Consider the following 11,349-nt stretch of genomic DNA (forward strand, 5'->3'; position numbering starts at 1 on the left):
ACATGCCTGGGCATGCACGCACCTGGGCATGCATGCACCTGGACACCCGTGCACCTGGGCACCCATGAACCTGGGCATGCATGCACCTGGACTCCTGTGCACCTGGGCACGCATGCACCTGGGCATGCCCTCTCAGCCACAGTCCTGCACACTGGGTACCTCCCACTCACACATCCCACACCTGCACACCCGGGCACCTTCCCACCTGACCCTCTCGCCCACACTGGCACCTGCACACCTCCATCTGGATCTCCTCGCTGGTGGTGGGCATCCGCACACCCACGGGCACCCAACCCCCCCAAACCCGGCTGTAAGCCACGCCCCCAGGACGTTGGCCGCCCAGACCCACGCCCAGCAATCAGACCCTCCCGCCGGCCGCAGGCACCCGCCCAGCCTCGCCCACGGGCCGACCTGGCGGAACTTGGCTCGGGCCTCCTTCTCCTTCATGCGGCCGTGCGACACGAGGTAGTCAAACACTTCTCCTGCAGGGCAGAGGCTAGGGGTCAGGGAAGGCAGTGGGGGGGGGGGGGGCCTGTCGGGGGCGAGGGGGGCAGGGGGCGGGGCCTCACCGGCACTTGCGTATTCCATCACCAGGTAGAGCGTCTTCTCGGTCTCGATCACCTCGAAGAGCTTCACTGGAATGACCAAGGGGAGGCGGGTGTGGGTTACTCGGTCGGGAGGAGCCCCTCACCCTCCACACGCTCTTGGTAACTGTGCGGATGCACCCACGGCAGCACCCCTTACTCAAGAACACTCAATGGCTCCCTATGGACGGCAAGATTTTCCAAACTCCTCGGCCCCACTTTACCCGCTTTTCCACTCTCTCACAAGAATGTCAGCTCTCCGAGGCCAAGAATGTGTGTCTGTTACTGTGTCGCCAGGGCCTGGCACCCAGCAGACACTCAGTAAATATTTACTGGGTGAACGAGCGAACGGATGAATAAATCCTGCGGCCACATCCAGACAAGGCTAAATCCCGCTTTTCTGGATAAAGATCACGCTCTCTCTCCTCTGCCTGATGATAATGACAGTGACAACGGATGCTGCTGATGACAACAATCACACCAGCTCCCATGGCTCTGAACTGTGTTTTGCATGCACGATCTTATCCAATCCTCACATGACCTTGAAGTAAGCCCTCTTGTTACCCCCACTCCAGAGGAGGAAACCGAGGCTCAGAGAGGTTAAGTGACTTGCCCAAGGTCACACAGCCAGTGAGCAGCGATACTGCTATGAGAAAACAGGTCTTTCTAACTATTATAACCACCAGTTCTCCCTTCCCCTGACTCTCTTTTTCCCCAAGTGCCCTGGCCGGCAGCCTCTGAGGCCACTCCCTTCCCCTCCTCACCGATGTTGGGGTGGTTTAGGCCCTTCATGATACGGACTTCTCGGAACAGCTGGAAGAAAGAAAGAGAAAGATGAGGGTGGTCGGTTTCAAGGACCCTGCGCCCAACCTCACCCCCACCCTGCTCCCTCTCCCTGCGCCTCACCTTCTGTAGGCTGCTGGGGTTCAGCTGTGTTTTGTCGATGATCTTGATGGCGACCTGGAGGTGGGAGATGGAAGTGGGAAAAGGCCATGGTTCCAGAGGCCCCCGAGCTGAGAAAGGTTCCCCAGCTCAGATCACCCTGGGATGTCCCTTCTTTGCCCCCACTCACAGAAAGCCTTACACCTGGGCCATTCCTACTGGATGGGGGCTCTCGGCCTCAGGACCTTTGCACATGCCGTTCTCACCACGACCCTTCCTTCTCCAGGGAAATATCCCCTATTCCACAGTGGTGACTGGGTGGGGATGCTCCAGGGGCCTGTGTGAGCGTGTGTGAGGGTGACCGAGACCATGAGGGGGCCCCTGTCTGAGGACATCTCAGACCATTCACCCATCACATCTTTGTTTTGAAGGCACTACTTGTGGAACAATAAATAATAACTGTAGCTAACACTTACAGAGCAGTCACATAGGCGAGACCCTGGTCCGTGGGCTTTACAAATGAGAACTCTTTCAATTCTCACAGTGTCTCCATACGGGCTAGGATTATCCCCATTTTATAAATGGGGAAACTGAGGCACAGAACTGCTCAGCTGCTTGGCCAAGATCACAAGGCTGGTAAGTCTGTGGGCTGGCGTTTGAACTAATGCAGCCTGATAGTTTAAACACTTGAAACTTAAAACTCCATATACAGTTTTGAAAGAACTTTGAGGTAGTCATTACAGGGGAAAAATCAGAAGGTTACTGAACTTTCCTTATACTTGTAGTGAAGTTTTTATTTTGAATTACACGCTGGGGTCAGAGCACAGTAAGTTTTTCAGCAGTGAGGGGCCTTTAAAAGTCTTAATCAGCTCTAAGTCTATAGTTTTCCTAAAGGGTTTTGGGGCCACCCCCAAACCCACTGGATTACAGAATTCTTCCCCCGCGAGGCCCTGTTTCCTCAGAAGCTGGTCCCCCTGGAAACCTCTGGAATCACGTTCAAGATCCACATAAGGGGAATGACGTGTTCTTTGTGGGGGAGCGGATCCCCAAGCTTTCCTCATATTCTCACGAGTGGGTTTTTAATTTTATCAAGAACTTCTCATGCCAGTATTGGGCCCGATCATATGGTTTCTCTCCTTGAATCTGTGAACGTGGCAAAGAATGTGAATAAATTGTCAATTTGAAAAGAACTGTGTCTTCCTGGGAGAAACCCAGCCCTGTCATCGCACAGCTTTCTTGAACGGATGGGCCAGACTCTATGTGCCGAGATTCTGTTTAAGATTTTTGTATCTGCGTCCGTGTGTCAGGCTGGCCCGTGAGTTTATTTCTCATCTGGTTTTGCTGTCATCGTCGAACTAGCACCTGAAATCAGGTGGGCAGTGAAAAATCAGGCTTTTTTCTATAGCCTCTGGAAGTATTGGCATAAAAGTGGAATGTCTGGGAGGATTTGCCCATAAAACCACTGGGGCCTGGTGTCTTTTCTGTGTATGGCGTGGACAGCGTGAGGGCAGGAGAAATCGCTCCAGTTGCTTTCTCTAAAATCAAGGAGGGAGCAATGGAGTCACGAACTCATCCACCATCTTTTTCTCCCGTTAAGTGCGAATCAGAGGCATCATATCTATGTTACAAGGTCCCCGTGGGCCCCGTCTGCAACAACGTTGCCACCCTTGCCACAGGCGCCTGCTCTGGCAGGGGAAGTGGCGACTGTAAGATAATGTGCAATTGAGAACTCGAATAAACCTGTGTTCTCATTGCGATCACTGCAAGATTTGATGGACCCAAAGTCCATCATTAAAACAGGGAGGTGGCCCAGGTTATGACACCACAGCCACGTCAATTCCTAGAAACAACGCCCGGCTCTACCTGGGATCGGAGATTTCCCCACAATTTCAGGGCTGTCTGAAATTGGTTCTCCTCTCCCACGAGGGTGGTTCTGGAAAAATCTGAGATGCTCTGATCTGTCCCAGTGAGAGTCAGGGACTTCCCTGAGGTCACCAAGCACGGTGAGGGCCAAGCCCGGCCCCCCAGTCCCCTCAAAGCGCAGGATGCGGTCCTGAGCCTCGCCCATCCCCCACTCACCTCCCGGCCGGTGAGGATGTGCCGGGCCAGCTTCACTTTGGCAAAATTGCCCTTCCCAATGGTCCTCAGCAGGCGGTAGTTGCCCACGTGGGGCTGCTCTTCCGGACAGGAGGCGATGGAATTTCGGCAGCGGGCGCCCAGGGAACGGCTGGACCAGGACGGTCCCTTGTCCGAGGAACGGCCGCTGCCCAACGTGCCATGCTGGGCGGGGGAGACAGAGTGTGAGCGGGGGGCACCTTGGGTGGCCTCTGGGGCTGGGGACAGTTAACTCCAGCCACGGCCACTGGCCCCTCGGGGCCCTTTCCAAACCCAGGCCGGAGGGAAGCACGATGCCCTTGGGTCCCCCATCTCTCTCCATGAAAACACGCCTCTGAGAACAGAAACCCGGGGCCCCCCCACTCTGCAGCACCCAGGGCCCCAGCAACAGGCATCTCCTTCAGCCCTTTCTGCCGTCCGTCCACCCCCGTCCTGGGACCTCCATCGGCTCCACCATATTTTATCCCAAATGTTACTGCCATCAAGCCCAAGCCACAGTGACCTCCATCTGGACTCGATGCTGCAGCCCCACACGCCCGCCCCAGGGCTCCCTCACTGCTATCAACAGCCACTGTCCCCATCCGGCCCCCAGTTCTGCTCCAAACACAAACATCAATATTCTCTTCCCAGTTTACAGCTCTCATTTTATTCCAATCCTATTGCCCCCAGTGCGACTCGAAACATTGTAACTCTGACACAGCCTTTCTAGCCCCACATGGTCACCCTCCTACTGTGGGAAACATTGTTGCTTCCTCCACTTGCCCTGCCACCCTGTGCAACAGCGGCGCCCGACCGCCGGCTCCCACGCCATCGCTCCTCTCTGTCCCTGACCTTCTGTTCCTGCCGCCCCGGCCCTCCTGGGCCTCTCTCCCCCGCAGGTCACCTGCCTGCTCCAGGCTGCCCTGTCCTGATTGTGAGCCCCAGGGACCGTGCCTCCCTTTCAGCACTGGGGCCCAGGATGTGGGCGACAGAGGGAGCCAGAGGCCCCAGCCCAGACGGCTCTGCTCAGATGCTGCCCCTTCCCAGGGCCGGGGGGCGGGTAGGGGGGGAGCAGAAGGACCAGGGAGCCGAGGAAGAGGCGAGGCCAGGTAGGCGACGAGACGAGACCCCACGGCTGCTCCGCACAGGGAGTCTGCCAGGCCACTTAACCGTGATGACGACCAATACTTAACGAGCACCCGCCATTCACTTAACGAGCACCTGCCATTCACGCAGCATCATCCCCATTCTAGAGGTAGGGAAACTGAGGCCCAGAGCGGGGATCTGAAACCAGTTTACCCCAAGCTGATGCTTTTTACCCTCCCCACACCACACCGCCTCACACGGCCACATCCTTTTTGTGAAGCAGCGTTTATCACGTCTGAGGCCGTGTTCCCGCTAATGTCCGTCTCCTCTATGTTTAATCCCCACAGAAGCCCAGTGACAGCGGCACCTGCACGCTGACCTTCCCAAGGAGAAACTGAGGCCTGGAGAGGGAAGGGGCCAGGTCAAGGTCACACAGCTCATTCACAAGGGACACAAAGGCAACCGCCGCGGCAGACGCCCTAACCACACGCCTGCCATGCTCTGTGCCCTCACCCTGGCCTCTGCTGGGGGTCCAATGACAACCCGTATTCTCCAGACAGGGACCCCAAGGCTGATGCAGGGGAAGTGCCTCGCCCAGCGTCACACGGCAGGTGGAGCAGAGGGCCTGGGATTCGAACCTGGGCCTGCTGGTTCCTGAGCACAGAGCTCTGTCCCATTGGGCTGCCCGCAACCCCAGGCCTCCTCCCAGGGGACGGTGGGGAGGGAGGCGGAGGTCCTGGATGATAAGGCCTCGGATCCCCAGCGAGATAAGGGCTTAGAGGAGAACTGCCATCAGGTGGCACCAAGGGAGCCACCTGGGGGTGGGCTGGCACCCCACTGAAGGCAGCATGGCTGAGGAACCCCTGCAGGGGGCAGCTGGGGCAGTGGGTGACAAAGCCCCCAGGGGCCGGGGGCGGGAGCTAAAATTGGCTGGCACCACCAGCTGGCCTGACTCCCTCCCGCCCGGCTGGCGCCCCAACACCGGGCCTGTTGCTAAGGAACCTCCAGAGAGGCTGGGCAGTGGGGGGCCTGGAACTTGGGGTGGGGGAGCACGACCCCACCTGGCTGTCGTCATGGTAACCAGCCAAGAGGGAGGGGGCTGAGACCTCAGACTCCAGAGGGAGAGAGGTGACCCCCCACCAGGGCTGGCAGGGAGGGTTTCCACATGAGAGTCGAGTCGGGAGGAGACAAGGGCATTCGCTTCCTCAGTTAGGGTCCTCAACTCCCCACCATGCACCGATCTGAACAACTAGAGAAGGAAGTGTTCATGAGCTCCATTTTACAGATGAGGAAACTGAGGCTCAGAGAGGGACACCCCATAGTCTGAGGACACAGTGCAAACTGGCTGGTAGAGCCAGCATTTGAAACCAGGTCTGTGGGCTCCCTGGCACTTCCTGTAGTGACTGGGGGGAGCGGGTATCTTATGGGAGACTCCAAACAGAGCTGGCCTAGGGCATGCTGGGCAGCGGGGAGGGGGGCATCTCTGGGGGGGGGGGGGGGCAGCAGGAAAGGGGGGGGGGAAAAAACATTGTTGGGGGGGGGGGGGGGGGGGGGGGGCGGCGGGGGGGGGGGCAGGGACCTGGCAGAAGGCCTGGGGGAAAAGGGACAAAGACCCCAGGTGGGGAGGAGTCTGGCACTGGTTGGCGGGAGGGTCTTTAGGAGCACTGAGAGTAATGAGAAACCAGGGAAATATAGGGTGAGTCTCCCCAGGATTGTTCTGGGCTGTGGTGTAGGCACGGGGCCTGGGAACAGCGGGCAGGGTCAAAGCCACAGAGCAGTGGAAGTCGGGGGCCAAGGATCCCTGGGCGGGGGCCTGGGTCTTAGGAAACTCCTGGAAGTCAGAGGAGCAGTCCTGGGAACCTGAGGAAGTGCAGGGGCCTGGAGGTCCTGGGAAGGGGCGGCCCACAGGAACACAGGCTGAGCCTCACGGGGGTCACGAGGCCTAGAAACTTGGAGAAAAGGCTTCCAGCAGACAGACCCCCAGAGAAGAGGACTTAGAGCCAGCGCCAGACCAGAGGCTTGGAGGCTTCTGGAAGAAGGATCAGGGGCCAGGCCTTGTGATGGCCTCCAAAGGTGAGGAGGGGGCTTCCCCTGGAAGCCAGACCTCCAGCAAGCAAGAGGGAGGCCCTGGGGCGGGGAAGGGGTGGGGGCCGGGAGGTTTAGGGGGAGAGATGGTGCCCAGTGAGCAGGGCACTGGCCGAGGACGGACCAAGGGGTTGGGGGCATGGGGAGGGGGCTTGCCTGAAGGTGAGTCGATAAAGGGAAGATGAGGCCTGGAGTCAGACTGGTCCAGGGCCTAGAAATCCGAGACTGGGCTGGGCGCCTGGAAGTTGGAGGCCAAAGCTTCCTGGGAGAGGAAGAGACCAGACAGGGTCTGGGGGGGGGGGGGGGGGGGGGCGGGGGGGCCCGGGATGCCGGGAATGCAAAGACGGGGCAGCTGGGAAGATGGGGACCAGGCCGGGGAGTGGAGAGACCTTGAACAAGCCGGAAAGGGCCCTGGGCCCAGGAAAGGGGGAAAGCGGCTTCCTGGGAGGGGGTGCCCGCGGGAGCCGGGAGCGGCCGGGAGGGGCGGAGGGATGCGGGGAGGGGGCTCCTGGGGAGCCCGGCACCGTATCCAGACCGGGGAGGCCGGAGCCGGAGGCAGGAGGGGCCAGGCCTTCCCGGGAGAGGGCCAGGGCCGGGCCTTGGGGTCAGGAGCCCCGCAAATCCGGGAGGGGGCGAGCTGTCGGATGCGGGCAGCCGGGAGGGGAGGGGGCTGGAGAACACGCCGGAGGAGGGAGGGGCTCCCGGGAGCCGGGGAGGGGGCTTCCTGGAGGGGAGGGACCCGAGCGGAAGCGGGCTGCAGAGGGACGAGAGAGGGGTCCCGGGAGAGGGGCGCCCCCAGGGGTCGGGCTGGGCAGAGGAGTGGGGGAGGGTCGAGAGGCCTGGAAGTCCGGGCGGGGGTCGGGAGGTGGCCGGCCGGACCGGGCCCCAGGAAACGAGGGAAGAGGCTCGCTCGGCTGGGAGCACGGCGGGCGGCCCGAGGGGGTCGGCAGCTGGACCCGCCGGGGCTCCCCAAGGGGCCGAGCCCCACTCACCGTGTCCGAGTTCCGATCGTTGCCCGGGGCCAGCGCCGTCCGCGAAGACATTTTCTCCGGGTCCCGGGGGACTGGGCGGCCGGGTGGGGGGGGGGGGGGGCCCGGGGGCCCCACCCCTTCCCCCCCCCCCCCGCCGGCCCGGGGCCGCGAGCTCAAAAGCTGGGCGCCGTGGACACCCGGGTTCGCGCCGCGGGAGAGGGGGCAGGACGGGGGAGGGAAGAGGACGCCGAGGGTCCTAGTGGCCCCGCGCACTCGGGGCCCGGGGCGCCATGGGGGCGGCGGGCAGACGGGCGGGCGGGGGCCGGGGAGGGGGCGCGGAGCCGGCCGGGCGGCGGCGGCGGGAGGCGGCGGCGGCGGGGCCGCGGAGGAAGGGACGTCAGGGGGAGGGGCGGCCGGGCGGGGCCGCCGAGACCCCGCCCCCTGCCGCCGGCCCTTAAAGGCGCAGGCCCGGGCCGGCCGGGGGCTCCGGGGGCGGAGGCAGGTCCGGGCGCGTCGATGGGGAGCGTGTTCTCACAGGAGGGCAGAGGCTCCCCGGAAAGGAGAGGAGGAGAGAGACGCCGCGGCAGCGCGCCAGAGACGCGGAGAAGGATGTTGACAGACGCAGAGATGGAGAGACGCAAAAAGAGAGACAAAGAGATAGAGGGAGGGAGGGAGAAGCGCAGAGACACAAAGAGATGAAGGGAGAGCCAAAGGGCAGAGACAGACAGGCAGAAAGAGGGAGAAACGAGGGGAAAGAGACACAAAGAGACGGAGGGAGAGACAGAAAGAGACAAAGAGATACACAGAGACGCAGAGACCTGTGAAGAGAAAGCAGATAAAGACACGGGCGGAGAAGCCCCTGGAGGCAGGACAGGCCACCCGCGCTGTCCACATCCTCCCTCCCAGTCCACCGTCTCCCCAGTCCTGGGGCCCAGGGAGCTCGTGGGGACCCGGGGCTAAGGGGGCGGGGGGGAGGAGATGGGGTGCCAGGCAGGGCCACTGCACCTCTAGCCCAACCTCTAGCAATGCTACCTCCCAGCTCCCAGAAAACTCCAGACCCCAAGGTTGTGGGGGTCTTCTCTCCTCTGCCCCCCAGATGGAGTCTGAGGCCTCTCTCTGTCCAGCTGTGTGACTCGGGGCCGGCATTTGCCCTTTCTGGGCCTCAGTTTCCGAGTCTCTGAAGCGAAGGCGAGGACCCACATGTTGCCTTCCTGGCAGGGCTGAAGCAGGCACCAAGGACCCCTGTGCAGGTATGCATTCACCTGCAGGGCGAAATGAGACCAGAGAGAGTGAGGGCTTCGCTGAGGTCACACAGTGCTGTGAGGACCACCCGTGCCCTCTAAACGAGGGTGGGATGAAAGAGAGAGGGACATGCACAGCCCTGGCTCCAGAATCCCACAGCCCTTAGCTGGGATCCACGCCCTACCCTTGTCTGTCTGACCATCTTCCTGAGCCTCAGTTTCCCTTCCTAAAAAACAGGTGTGATGCTATACCAGGAGTGTGCTGGACTCCAGCGAGCTGTTAAAGTCTCAGGAATTTTGGAACTGGTTGTTCAACAGCCATTATTAAAAATTAAATTATGCAAACATACAATTAAATTATATGCAAAACAAAGGTAATAAATATTCATCACATTCTAATGCTTTCGCTACGTATGATTATTACCTGTGATCCCGAGTTTCTTTACGTCTATTGTATCTGCACAGTGAAGCTACGATGTAATGGACCCCTGCGCATCTTTTTTCCCGGAAAAAAATGCGTTCAGTGAGGTCACCTCGGTACTTGAAATTAGCCCTGGTGGGGATATTCACACCACAGAAATTGTCAAATGCCGCCAAGTCAGGGTCCCCACTCTCTCCCCGCGGAGAGCTGGCTGTTAAACATTTCCCAGCACATTTCTGGGTGATTCTACCGGCTCCGTTGACTCACTGAGGCTTCCTCTGCGCCAGGATGGGAGCGCTTCCTCCTTCCCGCCGCCCCCTGAGGCTGGACCAGCATCATCAACCCCACTTCCAGATGGGGAGAGAGATGCCCGAGGAAGAACATCCACCTTCTCTGAAGTCACACAGTGGGTGAGCCGCAGAAGTGGAACTGGAACCCCAGTGCCTCCCAACTCCGAACTTGGGTATTAACCTCTCTGATTTCCCGTCCCCGAATGACAATAGGAGCAACCTCAGCCTGCAACAAATTAACCAAACGACGGAAGGCAAGCGCTTCACATCGCAGCAGATTCGAATTTCGGGAGTGGGGGACGTGATCACGATTATTTAGCTGATGGGGCCCCGAGGCGTCTCAGGGATGGGGCGAGGCAGAGACGGAGGTGTTCAGGATGGTGTCCCAGAAGCTTTGAGAGCTCAAGGGTTCTGCGGGTGAGGGGGTGGGGTCTTGGGGTGGCGTGGGGGTGGGGAGCGCCGAGTGACCCCAATCCCTTCCCAGCCCCGGAGCTGGGAGCTGCGGTTCTCCCGTCTACCACACGGGGGCGGCAGATCACCTCCCTACTCAACGCTCGCCCACCAGGCTTCAGGGCCCACTCTGGCGCCCCGGTCCCCGTGCCCCGCCCCCCACAGTCCGACCCCATTTCCCAGATGGGAGCACTGAGGCTTAAAGGGGGGAGGGTACAATATGGATGACCCTTGAAAACAGTATGCTTAGCAAAAAAAAAAAAAAAGCCCGACACAAAAGCGCCCTGTTTGATTCCATTTCTATGAAATGTCCAGAATAGGTAAAATCATGGAGAATTATAGTAGATTGGAGGCTTCCAGGGGCTGAGAGGAGAGGGGAGTGGGGGGCACCTGCTCATGGGTTCCAGGGCTTTCTTTTGGGGCTGATGAAAACGCGGTGTTTGCTGCGACCTTGAGAATACACTAAAACCCACTGAATTGTACACTTTAAAAGGGTGAATTTTACAGCATGTGAATTTTATGTCGATTAAAAAATTAAATTAAACATAAAGAGGGGGAGATCCGACAGTGGTCACGGCCCATGACAGGCCGCTTGGATCCAGCCTGGGTGGCCTTCTGATTACCAGGGTCCACACCGACCTGGGGGGGACAATGCCTGTCCTGCGCCCCCCCCCTTGGCCACCCAACCCTCCCCTCCCCCACGACCCATTGTCTGGCAAATCCAGTCCCCATCTGAGGCCTTCAGACCTTGGAATCTTAACCCCTGACCCACTTCTCCCAGCCTACTCCGGGTCTACACAGACAAGCAGAGATCTCCAGCTCAGCCTGTGACCCTAATGTTGACCCCAACTCCACCGCAACCCCAACTTTGCCCAGTGATTACTCGTCCCAGGCCGAACACCTAGGACCCTGTGCCCGAGCCCATGAAAGGCCACCTAAACATAAAACCCAGCCTTAAAAGCAACTCGGGCGGCTGGCCCAGTGGCATAGCGGTTAAGGTTGCCCATTCCCCTTCGACAGCCTGGGGTTCGCCGGTTCAGATCCCAGGTGCGGACATGGCACTGCTTGGCAAGCCATGCTGCAGTAGGCGTCCCACATATAAAGTAGAGGAAGATGGGCACAGATGTTAGCTCAGGGCCAGTCTTCCTCAGCAAAAAGAGGAGGATTGGCAGCAGATGTTAGCTCAGGGCTGATCTTCCTCAAAAAAAAAAAGCAACCCGGACCCTGCATCCAGCCTCACCCAGA

General features: G+C 59.7%; 1 protein-coding gene across 2 annotated transcripts in view; it reads right to left on the bottom strand.

Annotated features, from left to right (window-relative positions):
- MARK4 (microtubule affinity regulating kinase 4) overlaps nucleotides 1–8,075 on the bottom strand; it is a 29,540-nt gene extending 21,465 nt beyond the window's left edge. For both annotated transcript variants that reach the window (XM_046682740.1, XM_046682741.1), the window contains exons 1-6: nucleotides 7,724–8,075; nucleotides 3,546–3,746; nucleotides 1,491–1,544; nucleotides 1,349–1,397; nucleotides 570–635; nucleotides 412–482 (exon numbers count right to left, since the gene is read on the bottom strand). In XM_046682740.1, coding sequence (XP_046538696.1) covers nucleotides 412–482; nucleotides 570–635; nucleotides 1,349–1,397; nucleotides 1,491–1,544; nucleotides 3,546–3,746; nucleotides 7,724–7,774 — 492 coding nt within the window. In that variant the 5' untranslated portion in view covers nucleotides 7,775–8,075. The remainder of the gene's footprint in view (nucleotides 1–411; nucleotides 483–569; nucleotides 636–1,348; nucleotides 1,398–1,490; nucleotides 1,545–3,545; nucleotides 3,747–7,723) is intronic.
- Between the last annotated feature and the right edge of the window lie 3,274 nt (nucleotides 8,076–11,349).

Source organism: Equus quagga, chromosome 13 (assembly GCF_021613505.1).
Source record: "Equus quagga isolate Etosha38 chromosome 13, UCLA_HA_Equagga_1.0, whole genome shotgun sequence".
NCBI classification, from domain to species: Eukaryota; Metazoa; Chordata; class Mammalia; order Perissodactyla; family Equidae; genus Equus; species Equus quagga.